The sequence below is a fragment of the Benincasa hispida genome, unplaced genomic scaffold (assembly GCF_009727055.1).
Source record: "Benincasa hispida cultivar B227 unplaced genomic scaffold, ASM972705v1 Contig179, whole genome shotgun sequence".
NCBI classification, from domain to species: domain Eukaryota; kingdom Viridiplantae; phylum Streptophyta; class Magnoliopsida; order Cucurbitales; family Cucurbitaceae; genus Benincasa; species Benincasa hispida.
The window spans coordinates 463,740-487,108 of record NW_024064356.1 but is presented as its reverse complement, the minus strand read 5'-3'; the positions used below and the strand labels follow the sequence as shown (position 1 = coordinate 487,108).

At 31.9% G+C, this 23,369-nt stretch overlaps 1 protein-coding gene and 1 long non-coding RNA gene across 4 annotated transcripts; one reads left to right on the top strand and one right to left on the bottom strand.

The window, feature by feature from the left end:
* Window positions 1–8,132: 8,132 nt before the first annotated feature.
* On the bottom strand, window positions 8,133–13,061 carry LOC120069006 (methionine gamma-lyase-like). The gene is made up of 2 exons (XM_039020660.1): window positions 12,211–13,061; window positions 8,133–8,919 (listed from the first exon to the last, which is right to left on the bottom strand). Exons 1-2 carry the CDS (start codon window positions 12,980–12,982, stop codon window positions 8,339–8,341), a joined length of 1,353 nt encoding a protein of 450 aa, XP_038876588.1. The 5' UTR covers window positions 12,983–13,061; the 3' UTR covers window positions 8,133–8,338.
* Window positions 13,062–16,286: 3,225 nt separating this feature from the next.
* Window positions 16,287–23,119, top strand: LOC120069016. Of its 3 annotated transcripts, none has more exons than XR_005479421.1 (4): window positions 16,287–16,777; window positions 18,312–18,587; window positions 19,254–19,621; window positions 22,510–23,119. It is a non-coding gene; the product is annotated as an uncharacterized LOC120069016 (long non-coding RNA). The 3 variants fall into 3 exon arrangements; XR_005479420.1 differs by lacking the exon at window positions 22,510–23,119 and adding an exon at window positions 20,035–20,829 and having other exon boundaries at window positions 18,490–18,587; XR_005479419.1 differs by lacking the exon at window positions 22,510–23,119 and adding an exon at window positions 20,035–20,829.
* Window positions 23,120–23,369: the final 250 nt, after the last annotated feature.

The following is a 23,369-nucleotide window of genomic DNA, read 5'->3' as shown; positions in this document are numbered from 1 at the left end:
TTCATATATTTGATCCCTCATACTTGCTATTGTTTATTTCTTGTTTATGTTGAATGCATTAATACTTTATGCACAACTTCATTCTAACGCTCAAGCCAACTTGACAACTTGGTAAAAGCATCCTTAACTTAGATTGTTCGAAAGAATAACTAAGCCGCATCAAGTAGACGCCTAGTATAGCTAGATATAGACTTATTGGTGTTTCCTGCATTTTATGTTAGACGCATGTATCCTAGAGATAGGCTTTGTATGTTATTCGCATTGAGAAATGTTGAATAAGGTCTAACGTATAAACAAACAGATAAGCAAATCATCTTATCTCATCCACATCACATCTTAGTTGTGTACATTCATCTTAGATCGACGTGTCCTCCTACCTCAAATTCCATTTTCGCATGACCCATCATATACCACTCAACTCTTTTGTATCTTCTTGCACAGGCATAGCAAGTTAGTGTAAATAATACATCTCTCATATTCATTTAGGAAAACCCCTACAATAGATACAACGCAAGGTCTGCGTTTGGTTAACTGAATCCCTGAGATCAACCCTGGACTTACCAGGATCCTAAATTAGATTTATACTTGGGTCTAGTTTAGGAAAACTTGAACGCCATTATTAGGAGTTGTGTACGTTCTGTGCATATAACTAACGCCCCAAGGCGTTACAATTACTTAAATGCATCAAAGCATAGACGCATCACTTATAATTAGAACTTATTTCTCCAATTTATTTTATACAATACACTCATAGAGCATCTCGCGATAGCAACGATAACATCCCCTCCCCCCCCCCCCCCCATTTTCCCTCTTCCCTACCGCTCTCCCTTCACGCCGCTGCCCCCCCTTCACGCCCGCCGTTTCTTTCTTCCCCGCCACTCCTCTTCACGCCCCGCACCGCGCCTGCCCTTCCCCCTTCGCGCTGCCGCCCACCGCCTTCTCCTCTTCCTTTGCACCGTCGTCCGCCACCGCCTTCCCCCTTCATTGCTTGCGAATTTGTTGTTTATTTTCAAGCTTTCAACAAGGTTCGTGCACATCCATTTCATTTATTTTCTCTTATTTTGTATATTAATTTAAGTCATTGTTTTTAATTTTTAGCATGTTGGTAATGTTGATAATTAATGTTGGTAATGTTTAATTTCTAGCATGTTGGTAATGTTGGAAATTAATGTTGGTAATGTTTAATTTCTAGCATGTTAGTAATGTTGGAAATTAATGTTGCTAATGTTTAATTTCTAGCATGTTGGTAATCTAATGTGAATTATGAATTGTGGATTGTGGAGGTTATTATGGATTGAGTTTTTTTTTTCTTTTAATTCTTAAGGTTATGGATTACTTAATTTACTATAGTAGATGTTACAATTTCTGCAATTTGGTGGGTTATTGTAAATTGTGGATTATGAATGTTACAATTTATGCAATTTGGCAGATTATGGATGTTGCAATTTACTTAATTTTGGACTAGTTTAGGGGCAAAAAAAAATCAATAACATTAGGGGCAAAAAAAAATCAAATCACCTATTACAAATTATTTAAAATTTTAAATTCTCCGAACAAACTTAGAATTGTTTATTAAATTAATCAAAATTCATGCTTAATAAAGATTTGTACTTTGTCCTCTAATCCAAATTATTGTTTTTTAAGGATGAATAAAAAATGGATTAAATTAAGGAATAAGTTATCAGTGGAGTATAGAGAAGGAGTATCCCAGTTTTTAGATATGGCGAAGTTTCATGTTAATAATTCCAAACGAATAAAATGTCCATGCAAGAATTGTATGAATTCAATTTGAGAAAAAATAGATAATGGAACGATATCTATTAACATATGGAATATCTCCCTCATACTGTGAATGGGTATATCATGGAGAGCCAGTAAACTTATCTAGAGGTTTTGAAAGTCATACAACTCATTCAATACATAATGTTGAAGTAGAAAGTATAGAGGGTAATGTTGTCGAAGAAAATGAGATGTTGAATCTTATAAACGATTTACAAGTTCCAATTGAAAACGAAGATGCAAATGAAGAAAAGATTGAGAATGAAATGTCCTCTAATGGTCAAGAAAGAGATACCACGAACTTATTCGAGGATTTAATGATCGAAGCACGTAATGAATTATACCCTGGTTGTTCGCAATTTTCGTCCTTGAACTTTTTAATGAAGTTGATGCATATCAAAGCTCTCAACGGCTGGAGTAACAAATCGTTTGACATGTTGCTGGAATTGTTAAAAGCAACGTTTCCAACTAGCACCCCTATACCTACTTCCTTTTATAAAGTCAAACGCGTGATTTAGGCCTAGGTTATGAGTCTATTCATGCGTGCAAATATGATTGTGTATTGTATTGGAAAGAGTTTGCAGGTTTGCAACAATGCCCCATTTGTGGTGAGTCTCAGTAAAAAGTTAATGATGGCAAGGGTAAAAAAATATCACATATGGTATTGAGTCATTTTCTATTGATACTGAGATTAAAACGATTGTTTTCATCAAAAGAAGGCGCTTCTGACATGAGATGACATAAAGATAAGTGAGTTGAAATGAAGGATGTATTGCGACATCCAGCTGATGCAGAGGGGTGGAAACATTTTGATCGTGAATTTTTTCATTTCTCTTTAGATCCCCGAAATGTTCATTTGGGATTAGCTTCAGATGGGTTCAATCCGTTTGGAAATTCCTTATATTATCACTTCTTATAGTATGTAGCCTGTGGTGATAATTCCTTATAATTTACCCCCTTGGAAATGCATGAAGGAAACAAACTTCTTCATGTCTTTGCTTATACATGGTCCAAAATCTCCTGTAAAGGAAATTGATGTTTACTTGCAGCCGTTGATTGAAGAGTTGAAAGAGTTATGGACAATAGGTGTGTAAACTTATGATTCTGTTACTGGTGAGTTTTTTCAACTATATGCTACTTTATTATGGACGATTAATGACTTCCTTACATACGGTGACCTATCTGGGTGGAGTACAAAAGGTTATCAAACATGTCTAATATGCAAAGAAGATAATTCGTCCTTCGGGATAAGAGGAAACATATCATTTATGGGACATCGACGTCGAAATAGGCAACATGATGGAAAAGTTGAATGTAGACCTCCTCCAGTTGTAATGAATGGAGAAGATATCTTACAAAAAATAAATACGTTAAACTTTTTTGTACTTAGCAAACATCCATCGAAGCAAGATAAAAAAAAAAAAAAACGAATTCTAAACTGGACTAAGAAAAGTATTTTTTTTTTCCAACTTTCATATTGGTCCAGACTATTGTTACGACATAAATTGGATGTAATGCATATTGAAAAAAACATATGCGACAATTTGGTGGGCACATTGTTAAATATTGAAGGAAAGATAAAGAATACAACGAACACTCGATTAGACTTACAAGATTTGAAGATAAGAAAGAACTTACATTTGATACAGGTCGATAACAGATTTGTAAACCACACGCAGCATACATATTAACTAATGGTGAACGAATTTTGTTTTGTAAGTATTTGAAATCAGTGAAATTTCCTGATGGAAAAATCACTGATGTGTGAATGACAAAGATGGAAAAATATCGGGGCTAAAAACACACGAATGTCATATGTTGCTTCACAGACTACTCCCTATTGGTATTCGAGCATACCTACCGAAAAATGTATCCACTGCTATTGTTGAATTGTATACATTCTTTCGCGACTTATGTGCAAAGACAATATATGTAAGTGATTTGAACAGACTACAAGCAGATATCATAGTCATACTTTGTAAGTTGGAGAAAATATTCCCGCCTGCCTTCTTCGATGTAATGGTACACCTTTCAGTTCATCTATCATATGAAGGAAAAGTGATGGATCCAGTTAGTTATAGTTGGATGTATCCTATTGAAAAAAGTTTACGAACATTAAAATAATTTGTACGAAATAAAGCACGTCTCGAGGGGTCTATAGCGGAAGCATATGCAATGAATGAATCATGGAATTTCTGCTCGCGATATCTAAGTGGGATTGAAACGAGATTCAATAGAGATGAACGAAATGATGATAACATTCCCGATCATGAGATATTTGGTAAAAAAAATTAATTATTTAGGCAGAGGGTACGACCATTAGAAGCGTGAACTTTACGAACGCTATCAGCGAAAGAAAAGTGTATTGCACATTGGTACATTCTCAACAATTGTAAAGAAATAATAGACTATCGCAAGTACGTTTCAAACTTTATAAATTTCTAAGTTCTAGGTTAAATCCTTTGATATAACTTTCAAATGATCAATTTCGTGAAGCTCAAAGCGCCTCTGACTTATATATAAGACATCAACATAAATTTCCCGATTGGTTCAAATCTCAGGTATATATAATATTGAAAGTTGAGAAATGATTCATTTTTCGTAGTCATTTTTAATGTATAATTAATTATCAGGTTCTACAACAGCGCGAGAGAGAGAAGATATCTCTGATGATTTCTTTTCACTTGCAATGGGACCTTCGTTTGAGGTACGCTCTTACAATGGATGCATTGTTAATGGGGTACAATTTCACACTGTAGAGCGTGATAATCGTCGAGCTACACAAAATAGTGGAGTCCTAATGACCGGAGAGATCAATGGGAACAGAAGTGTGAATAACAATTTCTACGATGTTGTAGACGAAGTATTAGATTTCCAATATACGAACAGAAGACGTGTTTTTTTGTTGAAGTGTAGATGGTTTGACACGGATAACAACAAAAATAATAGGACATATGTGGATTTAGGATACAAATCGATCAATACATCACACTTTTGGTATGTCGATGAGCCTTTCATCTTTGTTATCTAAGCATAACAAGTCTTTTACATTGATGACATCAAATATGGTAGCAATTGGAAAGTTGTTCAAGTAGTCCAAAATAAGCGAATATGGGATGTACTAGAAGTGAATGATGTTGAAAATGCACAACTAGATTTACTAGAAATTGTTGGTGGAGTCTGAATCGATGAAACCATTAAGGAGGTTACTTTATGCAGAGTTGATGTTGATCCTATAGTTGTGGAAAGACCAATTATTGGACATGGCGATGATGACTTCATAAATGATGATGATGAAGAACAATTATCTCCCAATGATGAAGTGTTTCAGATTAAAATAATTTAGGGCGTGTATCATTTACTGCATTTACTATTATAGAATATTTGTTATTTACTTTTTTGTTAAAATATAGGAATTGTCGGAGACGAATAGGAAGAATAGAGAGAAATTACCGTTCAACCACATAGGCAGATTAGAGTCATTCCTGCACATTCAGGCAGAATTGCAGGTAAAGGAAGGTCGAGAAATAGGACGTGTTGACCTATCTATAGAAACATGCTCTAAAGGTGGCAAGTTCGTGAACGAGGTAGCTGAAAGTGCATATGTAACATTTTTTGTTTTACTATCGTGTTGTTTTTCATTTATAACTTCAGTCACTCGTACTTACACATTTAACTAATATATCTAGAATCAAATGTTAGAAATACAATCCAACCCCACTCTAGAAGGTTCTCAACCACAAACAGGGGATGAAATCTGTGAGACGGTTTTGGGTAGACGCTCCGAAAATTCAAAAGGCCTAGGGTGGGGCCCTAAACCTAAGTCAAGAAGGGCTAGCAGCTCATCGAGTTCGTCATCTACTTAAGGAATGTAGAGGGGGATGAAGGAATTGAGAGCCAATTTCGAACAGTCTCAGTCAAAGATTAAGGAACTTGAAGACGTTCAGAAACAAATGAAAGAGGATCATGCAAGACAAATGGAAGAAATGAAAAAAATGATTGAAGACATGACATGATCATAAAGAAGAGGGCCATTGAATTAGGTACGATTACTACATTATTTAGTTGTCTAATATGTTGCTATCTTGCAGTTATGGTAGCAAAGTAGTTATGTCTTAAGTAGCTTTATGATAAAGAATTGTTGGCTATCCTGCAATTATGGTAGCCAAACAACTGGATTTTGATGTGTTTTTTGTCGTTTTGTCGTTTTTGTGTGTTTTTGTGTGTTTTTGTGTGTTTTTTTTTTTTATGTTCGGGAGGTTTCATGTTTGTCGTAGGGGGAGGGTAGAGTTTGATTATACTCGTTTTATCGTTGAACTTGGAGTTTTTATGTATTTATGGATGTCTATGAAGTTCTAATGTGTTGTGGGGGGTGGGTTGAGATTGGTTTAAATTGTTTTGGGGAGAAAGTTTGAGTTTTATGTGTTCGTTCTTGTTTATGAAGTTTGAATATGTTGTGGGGGTGCGTAGAGTTCGGTTGTAATCGTTTTGGAGTTGAATTTGTAGTTTTTTGTGTATTTTTTTATGTTCGGGAGGTTTCAAGTTTGTCGTGGGGGTGGGTAGAGTTTGATTATACTCGTTTTGTCATTGAACTTGGAGTTTTTGTGTGTTTATGAATGTTTATGAAGTTCTAATGTGTTGTGGGAGTGGGTTGAGATTGATTTAGATTGTTTTGGGAAGAAAGTTTGAGTTTTATGTGTGTTCGTTCTTGTTTATGAAGTTTGAATATGTTGCAAGGGTGCGTAGAGTTCGGTTGTAATCGTTTTGGAGTTGAATTTATAGGTTTTTGTGTATTTTTTGATATTCGGAGGTTTCATGTTTGTCGTGGGGGGTGGATAAAGTTTGATTATACTCGATTTGTCGTTGAACTTGGAGTTTTTGTATGTTTATGAATGTTTATGAAGTTCTAATGTGTTGTGGGGTGGGTTGAGATTGGTTTAGATTGTTTTGGGGAGAAAGTTTGAGTTTTATGTGTGTTCGTTCTTGTTTATGAAATTTATGAAGTTTGGTTGGACGATTATGAAGTTCTAATGTGGTCTTGTTTATTTATGAAGTTTGGTTGGACGAACATTTGAATGTTTTTGTTTTATTGTAGGATGCTATTCAGATATGAGGTTGGATGATTGTTCAAGATGTTTTGTTCCAGACGTTGTTTTATTTGGTATCAACTTTGTTTATCGTAGGATATTGTCATTTTTCATTTATGTGTTATAGTATGGATTTCGTTTTCTTTGTTTTATAAATTATATGAATCTGTTTAATTTGGTTAATTATGTTTTACAGGTTATTCAGATCAAATTTTAAAAAATTACAAATTATAAATTAAAAATATTTAAAAGACAATTTTCAACTAATGAAGGAACTCCCCATGCATATTTTACTGCGTCAAGAGTTTCTATAACTCCCGACAAATAAAACAAACCGTCGGGAGTTCCTGACGCATGAAACAAGGCATCGGGAGTTGTCGAAGAACTATGTATAAGGTGCGTCGGCTAGTGTCCTATAAACTGGTCGATGCCGTATTATGCTGTCGACAGTTTTAGGACTCCCGACGCCTTTGTTTCATGCATCAGGAGTTCCTCTCCCGACGGAGATTTCCCAACCAAACTCCTGACGATCTATTATTAGTCAAGAGAGGCTCTCCTGACGCATTTTCCACCCTTTCCCAATGAATTGTGACTTCGGGAGAAGTTCAATTTCTTATAGTGATATATATATATCAAAATAAAAGCTCCTAAAATCAAGGGAATAATATTATTACAAGTCTTACATGGATGGAATAAAATGAATTTAATAAATATCACTTTAAAAAGTCAAAAATTGGATTGATGAGAATAATAGGAAACAAAATAATACTAAATTTTCAAAAACTAAAAATAAAAAAGTTAATTTTGTCTAAAATTATAGGTAAAAACTCTTAATGAAATAATTCAAATTTTTAGGACATGTTTATGACATATAAGATGCAGAGAGGATTTTTCGCATAAAAGTCTTTTAAAAAAATAAATTATTAAGTAAGTAGACACAAATTATAAATTTTAAAGATTAAACTACCCAAAACATGATTCAATTAGTAAAACATGATTCAATCAATATAATAGTAAAATTTCTATTATATTGATACTTGATAGTACCGATGGTTATTGTTTCTCGTGGCTTCATTTCACAACTTTTCCTAGCATACATCTCACTATTTTTCTTAGTAAATCTCTTTTTATTTCATGCTCATAATTATCTTCTCTCTTACATCTAATACTTTCAATCATACCCAACATGCATATAATCAACCAAGTTAATTGTTCAACCAAAATGCATAAATACCATTGTCTAATTGATGTGTTAAATAACATGTATTTATTCTTTAATTTCAAAACATCATACTCATAAGCAATAAGCAACTATACATATTATGGGTGAAAGTCGATTCGATTTTATCGATTTTAGAGTAGACACCAAGAATCAAACCAAATCGATCAGTTTTATAAAGAAGAGGTCCAAACCGATGTCCCATAAAGAACAAAACAGATCTGAACCAGTAATTAAGGTTCCAAATTTGTGATTAATTGTTGGACAATGGAAGCCCCATGTCTTGCAATTTGGCAAGAGCCTTCTCAAATTGGCTCCATTTTTGGTCCAATGTGCCCATATATCCAATAGACATTCTTACAAGGCCTGGTGAGATTCCAGCCAATTCCTTTTCCTCTCCACTCATTTCACTGCTTGTGCTGCTGCCTGAGCATGACATTAGGGTTTCATAGTACCCTAAACTGACAGCCATGAACCCAAATTGGGTGGTGTTTTGGAGTACATTCATGAGCTTGTTTGCTCTTTCCTCGGTCCCCATGTCTATACACAACATTCCCCCGAACCCGTATTCTGGGTTCGCGAGGCTCTTCATTAGTTGGTGTTGTGGGTGGTCTTCTAGTCCCGGGTATATCACCTTTAGCCCTGCCGCCTTCATTCGCTCTGCAAACACCAACGCTCTTCTGCAATGTTCCTTCATTCTCAAGCTCAAGTGAGGGATTCTCTCCGACAGCTCGAACGCCACCTTTGCGTTCATAGTCGGCCCCAGAAGCATCAAGCTCCCCTGTCGTAGGTCCATCATCGAGTTCACTAGCTTTGCAGGCCCGCACACCGCACCTACACACCCCCATCAAATCCAATTATTTTTATCTACCTCAACACCTAATATGTTAAGACTCTCATTCTTTCGACATTATCTCATGCTCTTATGCCATGGTTTCTTTTCTTTTATAAATTTTCCAAATATCAAAATAAAAATCAAAGCTTTTGAATTGCCTACGTTTATACCGAACGATGATCCGTCAATGTAAATATAGTTCAACTGACACATGAACTTGTATTATTAACCTCCATCAACATCTGCATTTTGATTCCCCATCTCATATATGAAAAATCGAATCTTTTAACTTTATGACATTTTTTTTTTTTTCTTTTAACCTTCATGCATAGCCAAGTCCTTAAAGCACTTCTACTTTTGCTAAACCTTTCATATATAGGAATATTTGTCACTTCATGTGATGTTATATTTAATTTCAAGGAAGGAAAAGAAAGAAAACATCCATATCCCATCCCATTCCCAACTAAAAGCACTTTTAGAAAAAGCATATGAAGACGACAAATTGAGTCACAAATAATTCACGAGAAGCCAACACCAAAAACCCATCATCTGTCATCACATGACATGGCCCCCATCCCCCCACCATTTTTTTTAAAAAAACTTTTTTTAAGAAAAAATATATGTATTATCCTTTGCCAACACGATAAAAAATAGAAAAGAAATTTATGGATTCTAAATTCTAGAATTTTTCTTCTCTCTAGTCAAATAAATTTAAAATTTTAAACTGACACTAGAAACTAATTTTAAATTGGTTGTATTAGAATTTAGATAGGGTGATAATTAGCTGCACCTTAAGCAAATCTCATGCATTCTATTTTTTTTAGATAGTAAAAATTAAAAAAATTAAAAATTATCAAATGACAATCTGGATTACATCATACACTCAATTTTTTTTCTATTAAATAATATATTTTAGTTCTTAGTTAATATATATTTTTTTTCATTTAATCTCTATTCTTTTTAAAAGTTTCCCTTAAGGCATATTCAAGTGTAACTATTTGGTTTTAAAAAATTGTTGTTTTCTCACAACACATAAATCATGATTTTCATTTTTCTAAGTTAATATTAGAATTTTTAACCAAAACTCCAAAATTAAAAATAAATTTTAAAATTTTCTTTTAAAAAAATCAGAACGTAGCTAAAACTTTGAAAGCATTCTTAAAAGTAGAAAACAAAATAAACAAATCATATGGATCAAAATAGAGTTCATAAGTTTATTTTTCAAAAAGCAAAAAGCAAAAACTAATAGTTGTCAGACCGTTGACTTCTTATTAAAAAAATATCTATATCAATTAAACTATGCTCAAATTGATACCGATAGATATTACTATATAATGACAAATTGCTCGACTATTAATGCAATATGATGTTACTTTCCACCTTTCCAATAGTCACGGAACAAAACTAGACAAACTAGTACACTCTTCTAGCCATATATCATAGAGCACTAAAAGAATATTTCCAATTTTTTAAGTAAATAGCATATACTCTTTAATTTACCTTAATCCCTACATTTAAAAGAAGTCAACAATCCATTTATGTGAAAGTTTCGATCTAAATCTACACAATTATTAGTTATAATTGAAATAGCTCTCAAAAGTTTAGGGATGTTAAGAGATGTTAGAATTTTTAGCAAAATTCTAAAATCAAAAATAGATTTTGTTTTTTATTTTCTATTTTTAAAAATTAAATTCCCAAAAAAAAAATAATAATAAAAATAATTGTTTAAAAAAAAATGGCACCGACATTCTTAATATAACGAGAGATTTGTTAACCATTTTTTTCAAATGTCTAAAATTCAAATATTTAGATAAGTATAAAAAAAACATGCATAAATTTTAAAAAACCAAATGGATAAACAAGAAAATAAGGGTATATCGTTTTCTCTCTACATATATTTCTATATTCCATTCTATTAATAAGTCAAATACTCACGTTTTAATAACTATTTGATTTTCATTCTTATTTCTGTCTATAAATTAAGTTCGTCGGATGTTTAAATTTTTAGTTAAATAAAAACAATATAAATTTTAAAAAAATATATGGAAAAAAATCATTAACGAGGAAAGAGAGATATATCAGTAGGATTATTCTCAAAATTGAGATACACTTTATTTTTTTTTAAATTCTACTTCCAATTTTAGTCGATATATTTTATTTAAATCTTAAATTTAGTTCAAGGATTAGTTTATGGTTGATCTTGAAATAAAAATATATTATCTTAAATTTCATTTTTTATTGTTTACTTTTTAGAATTGTTTTGAAAATTCAAATAATAATTTTAAAACTAGGTTGTTCTTGAAATTTGGTTCAGAATTCAAATCTTTATTTCTATATACATACATAAAAATCATGGTATGAAAATATGAAAAAACAATCACAATTTCCTAAACAAAAAGTAAAAAAGTAAATAATTATTGCAAGCCGAAAGGTCTATATAATATGGTATTAGTTAAGGCTGTTCAAATGATTCGACAAACTAAACAACCCAACCCAAATTATAAAAGTTAGGTTGGGTTAGCTTTAATTTTAGATTGGATTGAGTTGAATTCTTATATTTTTATGATATTTGTATGAAATTTGTAATAGATTTCTTGGATTTTGATATTTAACCTTTGATTTTTAGTTATCAGTATGTGTTGTACACAAATTTAATTATTTTAAATTAATAAAAAATGTAAAAAAAAATGAGAAAAATAAATAAATAACTTGAAAACAACCCGAGTTGGATTGGAGACCCTATTCGGATTGCCAATCTGATTAAACGAATTTCGAGTTGGTCTAAAACATCCCACCAACCAAATTCATATACGTCCCTACATTAATAGTGAAAGTTTAAAATAAAAATAAAAAATCCTAAAACTAAATTAGTATTAAAACATTTTTCTCAAGAAAAAAAAGAGTAGTAAAACATAGGTTAAAAATCATTTACTCACTAAACTTCCAAAGTAACCACTCAATCAAGTCTACTTTGGTTTATAAGCATTTAAGTCATATATTTTAGTTGGTAACAAATTTAGTTTATGACTAATAAAAGTATAGCTCAATTGGCATAATGATTATACTATTAATCTCGAGGTATGAGATTCATTCTTCGACCCCACACTTTAATTACAATATTTTTTTAAAAAAAAAAACAAAAAACAAATTTGGCCCTATAGAAAATTGGTAAAAAATGAATACGAACATGTATCCAAATATTTGTGAAACCTAATTGGTTGTCGTCGAGGTGGCTATCAAGGTCATAAAATTTAAAACACATACTTGCAAAAAAAAAAAAAGGAAAATACCTGCAATGATGTCAGCACCACCGCTTATGAACTTAGAAATACTGTGAACGACAACGTCAGCACCGAGCCTCGCCGGCGACAGAACCATAGGCGCAAAAGTATTATCCACCACCACCGTCAGCCCATTTTCATGTCCAATCCGACACAATTCCGGTATGTCCGCCACCGCCAACGTCGGATTCGAAACCGCTTCAAAATAAAGCACTTTCGTTTTCCCTTCCACTATTTCCTTCTCCACTTCCTTCAAATCCCCTATGTCCACAAACGACGTCGTTATGTTCGATGTCCTCGGTAAAAAGTGGGTCAACAAAGCGTGGGTCCCACCGTACAATGTTCTACTCGCCACCACGTGGTCCCCACTCGCTAGGAGTTGGAGGAGAACGGAGGCGATGGCTGACATTCCACTGGCGGTGCAGTACGCGGCGGCGGTGCCTTCTAAGGCCGCCATCTGACGGCTGAGATTCAACACCGTTGGATTGAAATGACGGCTGTAGATGAAGAAATCGCGGTCAGGACCTAACTCTCCGGAGAACATCCGCCGCATCGTTTCCGGTTCCATGACGGTGAATGTAGCGGAGGCTTCAATTGACATGTTTACCCCTCCGTGTTCGCCGAATTCGTGACGCGTGTTGGCAATCGCGGCCGCTGGATCCTCGAGGAGAGATGAAATCATGGCCGTTGATTTCTTTGAATCGATTTTCATTATATCGTCCGATTCGTCGGGGGCCGATCTTTTTGTGCCGCAGAAATTATGGTTCTTCAATTGAGCCATGGAATGAGAGGAACAAAAAATTGGATTTTTTTTTTTTAAATAATAACTTCTTTTTTTTAAAAAAAATATTGTGGGATAATAACTGAAGAAGGGGGAGTTTATATAGAGACAAAATTGGGGGTGGGGGGTAAAATTGGAATATAGTGAATGTGGTCGTGTTTCAAGGTCTGTGGGATTTTTTGGAAAACTTAAAATTAAACACGTAACTGAACTGCATGTTGGAATGTCTGAGTGTTTGACTGTTTTGAATGGGAAATTAAAGCCAATTTAAAGTTCCGTTCAAAATAAATAAATAAAAATAATGTTTGATTTTTTTAAAAAAGGGCCAATTTAAAGTTGTTTTTTTTTTTGGAAAAAATTATATCTTAAAAAAATCTAAAATTAATTATTTTCATCATTGAACTTTTGTGATTGTATCAATTTACACCTTGCGTTACATTTCATTTAGAAAAATCTCATGTAGAAATTATAATCATATTAACAAAACATCTAAATATTCATAAAAGAATCTATTTAGACTCTTAGAATTTTTTTTTAGAATCATCTATGAATTTACTCTAATTATCAATTTTATAAGACTGATATTTGAAAAAGTCTACATGTATTTGAAAATTAATATAGGAATGATTTTTAAAGGTAATTGTCATGAAAAATTTAAATTGATTGACTGAATTTAATTGTATCAAATTATAAATTTTACACGTTGAATGAAATTTGGACAGAGGTAATCCATGAAAGTTTTAAATTGTGATACAATTATTATTGCCTTCCAAGTTTAGGAGAATAAATCCTTTTTTTTTTTTTGGTGAGGGTGCGTTTTGAAATGTGGTGTTTAATTCAATTGTAACGTAGTTGTGTGTGGGTTGGAGCAATTGGAAACTGCCAGCAAATTTATTTTAGGATTTGATTTTTGAAATCAGCAAAAAAAATTTAAAAATCCTATATTACTTTTGGATTTTCGATTTTTCTTTAATATCATATATATTTTTAATATATTAACTAGAAAACATCAAGATTTTATGTTATTATCTTTTTTGGATTAGATTTTTAGTTTTTTTTCTTTAAATTTTAGTTTGTTGGTGTATCATTTAATTATCTTATCATATGTTTTTATCGATATAATCAAATTAAAAATTCAGATTTGAAAAAATAAAAAAAAAAATGGCCAAATACGTATGCACCAACAGTCATTGCTCATATGGTGTATTATAGACATTTAAATTCTTAAAGTTGAATCAAATCCCTTCCATCTCAAAATATATATATATAAATGAGTTTGTTAGTTTATTGGTTAAAATACAAAATCTTATTTAAATTTTTACTGATTAAATTTTAGTGACCGTTGTAAATATAGGCATTAGATTCAAAGTATTAGCATATATAACATAATGTAAAAAAAAATTATAATCTTAAGAGTGCGTTTGAAAAACATTTTCAAGTGATTAATTCAAAAAATAAGTTATTTTGGAAGAAATTGAAGTGTTTAACAACCACTTAAAATAACTTTTCAAATGTATTTTAATTAGTTTTATGAATAAAAATGAGTTTTTTTTTTTTAAAAAAAAAAAAAAAAACTCATTTTTAAGTCAATCCAAATAGACTCCAAATCAATCAATTCAAATTCCAACCTTCCATATTATAATGAGATTAAACTACAAGTTTAGATCTAAACTTTGAAATTTATTTTTGTTTTATCCTTAAACTTTTAAAAGTGTCTAATAAACCGCTAAAACTTTGATTTTGTATTTAGTAAGTCATTAATTTCTTGTCTGATAGATTTAAAAAAAATGATCTAGTTGATTAAAATTTAAACTTTATATCTAAGAAAACTTTTAAATTTTTTAATTTGTATCATGTTCATGAATTTAACTAACTCAAAATTTCATAAACTAAATTTGTAGTTTTAAAAATTTAAGAGCCAATTAGATACAAAATTTTTAAGAAACTGTTTTATAATTATTTAATTTCGAAAATTAAAAAAAAAAATGTAGTTTTTAAAAACTTATTTTTTAAAAAAAAACTAACTAAAAATCATGATAAGAAATTTTAAAAAATAGATTTAGTTTTCAAAAATCAGTTGATTAAGCCTAAGTATTCTCTAAAATGATTTATGTGTTAGTTTGGTCATTGCAATGAAACGTACTTTTAACTGATAAGTTCTAAAAGAAAAACGGTCTAATTTATGAGTTGGAGCTTTTTATTTTTTATTTTTTGAAAGGAGTATTATTGTTTTTTTTTTTTTTTCTTTTAAGGAAAGTTTTTTATATTCATTACATGCAAGGTAATTTGAATTGTGATAACTACATTACCTTTTGTCAATGGTTAAATTAAAGTATTAATATTCTTCTCTCTCTCTCTTTTTGAAATAGTATTAATATTCTTTCTTAAGTTTAATATTTATTTTTTTAAAGAATAAACTTCCTTATGTTGGAATGTTTAAATAAAAATTTCTACCTTTATAGTGTTATATTCTTTAAAAGATATTTAAGAAAAAAATTATTATTTATTTCCAAAAACTTGCATGTGGTAAGGTATATTCATATTATTCATCCTAATCACTTTTTAATGTATTAAAATTTATCTTTAATAAACGTTTTTTTCTTGAAAAATCTTTAATAAATGTTACCATCTTTACTTTAAACCAATATTTTATAGATAGATGTCACAATTTTTACCTTTTGAAAAATTGTACCAAGGTATATATATTGTGTGTGTTTATTGAATTATAAAAGATATATATTTGTAAAAATTTATCACTTAAATAGGTTTGTGTTTGATATATTTGATAAGTTTGTGTCTGATATACTTTGACAATAAATAGTATATCATTGATACGTTTTATATCAACAATACAAAATAATAGAAAAATACTTGCATGCATTTCGAGCTGCCACGTCGCACCTATATTTGTGCAATCCACTCAATTATCCAATCATAAATTACCATCTCGTAAAATCTATTATTTAAAAAAGAAAGCACCCCAGGTCAAGAAATGAGGCTTAGCTCAGTTTTCGTGCTATGGATTGTGTTATATCTTGGAAGTTTATGTTCGCACTACTACAACTTTTAATTACTTGACATTTTTATGAAAAAATGTCAAGTAATATGTAATTTTTTTTTTTAAAAAAAAAGTAAAAAATAATGAAAGAAAATTGGAGGCTCATGAAATTTTTTAGATTTTTCATGCTAGCCTAAACTTGACACGTTTTTAAAACGTTAAAGATATCAAATACAAAAGTTATATAAAATCTTTTATAATTTGTTTCCCATTCTCTTTCATTTTTATTTTCCTGCTCTCATTTTTGTTTCCCTCCCTTGAAGTAAGAATAAAAATAAATAAATAAAAACTCAAAAGCCCTAAACCTCTCTTCCCCCTTCTCTTCTTCGTGGTTCAACCTGAGCATCTTCAACTTGGTGCTCTTTTGTCCCTTTTTTCCATTTGAGTTGCTCCCGAACGGCAGCATGGTGATCTTCGACTCCAACCACAATTCGTTTGGCAGAGCTTCAATATCCCATCGAATACACCCCTAGTCCGCCAATCACTCTGTCTCGGCGGTGCAATGAAGATAGGAAGCCGCGAATTGGAGTAATCAAATGTGAATGGACCTTACAGCTTCGTAGTGGAACGAAAAGCCCTAGATCTGTACTACAAAAGCCCTAACTCTCGAAAACCAATGTGCTACTTCGCATCCTCGAATCGGTTCGATCCGAAAAGTTATTCTCTCAATAATCACTCTCAACCTTAAGTAGATCCAGATCAAGGATTCACCGAGCAAGACGTGTATGGCGATGAAGGTAAGTTCCTGTGATCCTAAAAGCTTCCATTACTATAAACTTGAAGGTACGTTGTTTGGTCTTGTAAGTGTTGGGAATGTCTTAGAACTCTCGTAAATTTTATGTTAAACATTCTATTTATCAATAAAATATTATTGAGTGTTTTGTTCAATAAAGTAGTTGATTTTTTGCATTCTATTATGAAAATCCAATAAACATATTCATGACTATAGTATGAATACTTTAACTTTATATGTGGTGACATAAAAAGGATCAAGTTATGGTCTATAAGTATAGGGATGAAATTGAGTATCTCATCCTGGTAACACTATTGGATGCGACTCATTTTGTACATGTAATACAAATGATGTGATCCACAAATCATTCATGTAGAGACATGAGTGGAGGCATCCTATGCAATGAGTTTGCATTTAATTGGACCACGAAATAGTCACTTTTCTTTCTAACGACCGTTTACTGTTAGAACTGACTATTTCATATTTAAAGTAACCTAGGATAACTCGATCTTCTTAATCTTGAGCTAGCTATGAACTCCTGTTTATTCGGGATTATCCTTTGATCTGCATGGATGAGAGTAGTCCAAAAGTATTGCTCAATAAGCCTTCCATTTTGTGGATAAGACCAGATGGATAGTTGGGGACATAACTCTGCAAAATGAAATTCACTCCTACCCATTTTAGGGTTAGCAGATAGGTTGTTCTCTTAAGTGCTGATTCCAGGTCTTGAACAATCAGGGCTCCGCCTTCTCATGATAGAGAAGTACATGATTCATAAGTAGTATTATGAATCAAATTGTTCATTAGAGGGTCAGTGGGAACTTAAGGAACGAGATGTATTTACAGGCGTCTCACAGTAATTTTGACCCAGCTGTAATTACGAACAACCTGTAAAGGATCGACTTACTGATTATGGTTTATATGGACAGAAATATATCTACAGTGAGAAGAGTGCAACTATCGAGCTACAGTGGTGTGTCTTGATAGTTAACGAATAGTAATTAATTCAATTAAAGAGTTTTTAACGAATTAATTACAGATTATTGGAGCTCATGATCTGTAGGTCTATTAGGTCTATCTACTAGCTCATTAAATTGGAATAACAAATTGAGTATTGATGTATGAAATTAGGGTTATGAATTTGAAATGTTCAAATTCAATTTTAGGGTTTTCGATTGATTGTATGTGATACAATTATAAACGTTTATTTTAATTGAAATTTAACAAAATTGAAAAATAAATTAATATTTAAATTATGATTTAAATATAAATTAATTCATTGGTGATATTGATATTTTATTAATTTAATATTTAGGTATTAAATTAATATTATTTTAATTAAATAAGTTTAATTAAAAAAATAAATTAAAAAAATTAGTTTTATTTAATTAATTAATTTCGAATTAATTTTATAAAACTAATTTTTTTAAAAGAAAAATAATATAATAATGATTTTTTAATCATTTTTGGGAAAAATCCACTAACCATTATGTTGGATAATCACCAAATTCCATTTCTGTTTTGCAATGATCTTCAAGCTGGAGTTGTTCTTCATGCAACCCTGTACATTTCCATGAATTCTTCCTATATATAGAAGCTCCATGCATGAAGATCAATAAGGATGTTGAGATATACTTTCTCAATTGATAACCCAAAAACCCTACTCTTGTTCTTCATCATATCAACTTGTTTAAGTGTTTCCACCAAACGTTCCAGCTTGAGCATAGTAGAGAAGATCTGGATGGTAGTCCTTTCGTTGTTTCAAGCTCTTTCTTGGTGGAACTCAGTCGAATTTTTGAAGGATATCTTCAAAGGTAATAGGTGTTTCAAACCCTCTTTTGAATATCATATGTACAACATGCTTAAAACTCAAATTAAATGTAATTTAAGTACTTATTGATTCTGTAGTCTTCCGTTGCTTGATATATCATTCCTTCAGTAAGATTGTGTAATTCCTCTTCTGAATTCTTTAAAAACATTATGGGATATGAAAATAATTTAGTTTGATATGTAGATTGTGATGGTTCTTGTGAAATGTGTGATTCCCCAAATTTCTTTAAGAAGTGGTTTGGACAGTGCTTGCTGTTTCTTGGTTGCTTCTTGTACAGAGATGTTCATTTTAGGGAATTAGATTATTGAGATGTTCCTTAATTTGTCCACACTCTTTGCTTTTCGATTAACTATTTTGAGTCCAGTGTTTTTGTTCCTTGGAAAATTAGTTGATCATACATTTTAATATTGGGAAATGATAAAATAAAAAATGGATTAGAGTTTGTTTTTTGCCCTTAATTCTGAAGTTGGTTGAAAATGGCTAAATGCTTGTGGTTTAAATCTTTATGGAGTGGGAATGACAAATTTGTTAGGTCAAAACAATTAAAAATATTTTTTTTAATGGATCTTGACAGGTTAGATATAAGTTTTTTACACATTTTTCTCCTCTATATCAAAACTTTCTTCTCAGATCAACTTAACATGTGTAGAAATTCAGTGTGAACAAATGAAAGTAGATGAAGGGAAGGAGGAGGAAGAAGAACACTCACAATTATTGGTTTAGCATTTGAAGCCTACATTCACTATGAAGACAGCCTTAGGAGGATTTTATTCATATTCTTCGAAAGCATAAGCAATGGAGAATTACAAGATAAGACTTCATAATGCTATGTTCTTGGTCTCTCTTTTTCATATAAAAGTTGAATTCATATAACATTTAATGAAATTATACACATGCTTTTTCTATTTCATTTCTTTGTAACATAATTGAAGTTGATTGAGGAATTCAGAGAAAAGAATTCAATTATGGGATCAACTGATTTTTGTTCACCGTAGCTATCGTGGAGCAGAACTTCAGGTAATTTCTTAATGACTTTGGTGTAGGGGATAACTTTTTCCTGTGATGTTTATAACTTTTGTTCGATTGACATGTTTACTATTTCATATTTGATTATGTATTCCTAAATTCATCCACAAGAATGTTATGTCTTTAGAATTCTTTCACGTCTCTTTGAATACATATCTATATTTGAGAAGTGTAAAAAACATCATTGATGATATTGAGTTTACTTATGAAAGTGTGCAGACTATATGGAAGTCATCTAAACTAAATCATTTGTTGTAAACTTTATTTTGATAGATCTAGGATCGTGACCAATGTTCAAAGTTCAGATTAGCTTGTTTGTTTAGTTTCATAATCATTGTTTGAGTGATTCGATAGTTGATCAGTCAAGAGTAAAACATTGATCCTGATAATTTCAATGTTTACAGGTTTAGTCCCTTCAAATTTTGTCAAACACTTTCCAGCTCCCACTCAAATATGTTTGGTGAAGTTAGTGAAGAAAATCAAGTATGAGGATTTCCATGAGCAGCGGAAGGATCGTTCCAAATTCTATTCGAATTGAACATAAACAATTACAGTACAAACGGAAACTAACAGGTCATGCACAAAACGAAATTATAGCATGCTAACAAGAGTATCAAGGGATAGAGGATGCATACCTTTGAAGAAATATTCTTTAAAAATCCCTCGATCAATCTCCAAGCGTCCAAGAACATCAACTCTCGAACACAACGACCGAAACAACACGAACAATAACACAAACACAATGAACGGCCAACAGCTTCCTCGAACCCAATCGAACATAACGAACTAAGTGAGGACACCACTACAATAGTTACCTTGGTATTCTCGGTGTGAGAATCCAGAAGTTGTGGGCTCTGTATGAACTTGGCTTAAGGAAGAGACAAGAGGACAACAATCGAGTAGACGATCGAGCAAGTGGGAGATAAGATACTGTCTATTGTATAGACGATATGCTCAATCGTTTAATAAATGGTAGCCTATCGTATAGACTTGTCACTCGATCGTTTAGCTACGATCAGTTGAATGACTATCGTATAGTCAAAGGTGCGATCGTTTAGTCTCTGAAAGACTATCGCTTGATGAAACACTTTCACTTGATAGCTTATCCATGAGTTACTTTCCAAATGAAGTAACACTCCTAAATTTAGGAAAATATTTTTCCTTTTTATCTCACGATTACCATAAAACCACCAATAACCTCCCACTCAATCGGTTATTAAAGAAAAAGAAATCAATTATCATATAATTAATATATTATAAATAAATATGATAACCAACTTACCATATTATATTTATAACCTAGAGTTTTAATATTTCATCTCATGAAACATATAAACCATAGTTCTTTTTCTATTTTATGGTACTTAATGTAAATCATATTTACTTTAATCCTCCACTTGATGTATCTCATACATCACACCAATTATATCATATACAATTGAATTTCCTCTTGTTAATTTGAATACTTCAAATCAACCCCAAGAACTTATTCTCAACTTGAATTCATTGAGCTACCAAGGGGACCTTATGAACATGTAGCTTGAAGCTCCAACGGTACGTGAATAACTGACTAAACTCTTTAGTCACGGGATCCACCATCCGTTAACTGTCAAGTACTCCAATAAAGATCGACAGTTGCACTCTTCTCACTACAAATATATTTATGTGTCCATATTAACCAATCAACAGTACGATAACCATTCACAAATTGCTCGTAAGTACAGCTGGGTCAATTTACCGTTTTGCCCCTGTAGTTACATCTAACTTCTTAAGTACCACTAATTCCTCTAATGAAAAATAAGTCATAGTCCTACTATGACTGGGTTCTCTCTTCCAAAGAGAGGATGTGACCACTATGTTTAAGACCCATAATCAGCCCTTAAGGGAGCAATCTATCTACTTACCCCTGCTTCGGGGAAGGAGTGAATTCTGCCTTGTGTAACTGAGTTCCCATCTCCCCAATCAAACAAATCCCCAAAAAGGTAGGCTTGTTGAGTTGGCAATTTGGTCACTCTCACCCATAATAATCAAAGGATCGCCCTTAAAGGCAGGAGTTCTCAAAACACTTAGGATTAAGGTCATGTCACCCATGGTCATTTTAGTGAGATGTAAGTAAAGAGACGAATCATTTCGTGGTCCGATTTTATACAAACTCTTTGTATAGGATACCCCCGCTCACATGTCTCCACATGAATGGTCAGGAACAGGTCATTTGTAGTAATTCACAACACTTGTAAACCTCTACAAAGCAGGTCGTATCACTAGGATAAGGTGTCCCTCCTTTATTCTTATACTATAGACCTTTCATGTTATTACTTAAGGCATGATCCACTTATATATCTCATATACATGCTTAAGTTTACTTACAATAACCACGGATCTTTGTTTATTGTATATGAGTAAATGTAAATAAAATAACTCTTATTTTATTAATAACAATATGTATAATGTTTACAAACTACGAGACTCCGGGAGAATTAGGACATCAATCCCAACAGTTAGGTGAGTTCCAATATGTTTTCCACTTTTGCACATCAATATAAGTGTTGTAGCATAGGTCCTAACGTGTGGGAACCTTTTGTTTGCAAACTTCGATCATCAAATGCAAGAGCAGATTCTTATGTTAGTCTTCTGTCTGAGTAATTTTATCGTGTAACATGAAGGTAGAAGCAAGTAGGTTGAATTGAATCTTATTATAAGGTTTAGTTATCAAAGCCTTTTGTGATGTAGTATGGAACAATTCTCATGTGAACAATTCTTGTTAGTAGATGATTAGTTATAATGTTTGACAATCTTCCCTAGATTGCTTAGGTGTAGATTATCCAGAACTTGGTTTCTTTTGTAAAATCTATATCTTGCAGCTGTTCACTTTTTTTCAGGTGGAACTTTCATGCACATGCTTCTTCGAGCTGATGGTGATATTTTCCAATCCTTCCTTCATAATGTTCCATAATTATGGTCATTCTTACTATATTTGAATGGACTAGAAGTTGCTTATTGCTTCATCTTTTTCTTGTCAATGATATGCTAACTACCTTTGCTTGGGTGATTCATGAGTTCTTAAATTAAATGTCTTCACCTTAATTTGCTTATTGTCAATTCAAGTTGTTGTACATTTTATTGATTTTTGCCTTATATATGTTTATGTATTTTTCATATATATAGCCTAAGATAAAACAAGTATTAACTTCAATATTTGGCCTTTATATCGATTGATACAAGAGATTCGTACTCATAATTTGAGTTGGATAAGGTACAAGTTGAGCTAGCTGAATTTTTGGGTTCCTGCATGTGATGGCGACGACCTAAATTTTTTAGATTTGACAAAAAGTTTGATCATTTTTTTGAAGATGTACTTATGGAGATATGGGTGCTCATTTTCTTGAAGATATGAGTTAGGAGTATATGTTGACATTACTTTTTCATATGGGATTGACATATTTTGTTAGTATATGTGAAACGTAGATTGTAATGTTGGAAATATGTGTTGATCATATAGGGTACTTGATATAGATAGTTGTGTAATTTTTGGAATTGTTAGATATGTGTTTGATAATTCTTTTGGGATTTTAGTTTATATTAGGATTATACATTTTTTTTAAATTGTTCATATGGGGTTAATAGTCTTCTAACTTAGAAATTGTTCATATATGAACTTTGTTAACATGAGGTTGTGTATACGATAATATGTTGAAGATATATATATGAACTTTGTTAGGTTGATGGAAAAATTTGAGTT

Coding starts and splice junctions, on each gene's coding strand:
- LOC120069006 (XM_039020660.1), bottom strand. CDS start 12,982: ATGGCTCAATTGAAGAACCATAATTTCTGCGGCACAAAAAGATCGGCC. Junction 8,920..12,210: donor TGGTGCTGACATCATTGCAG/GTATTTTCCTTT, acceptor GGGGGTGTGTAG/GTGCGGTGTGCGGGCCTGCA.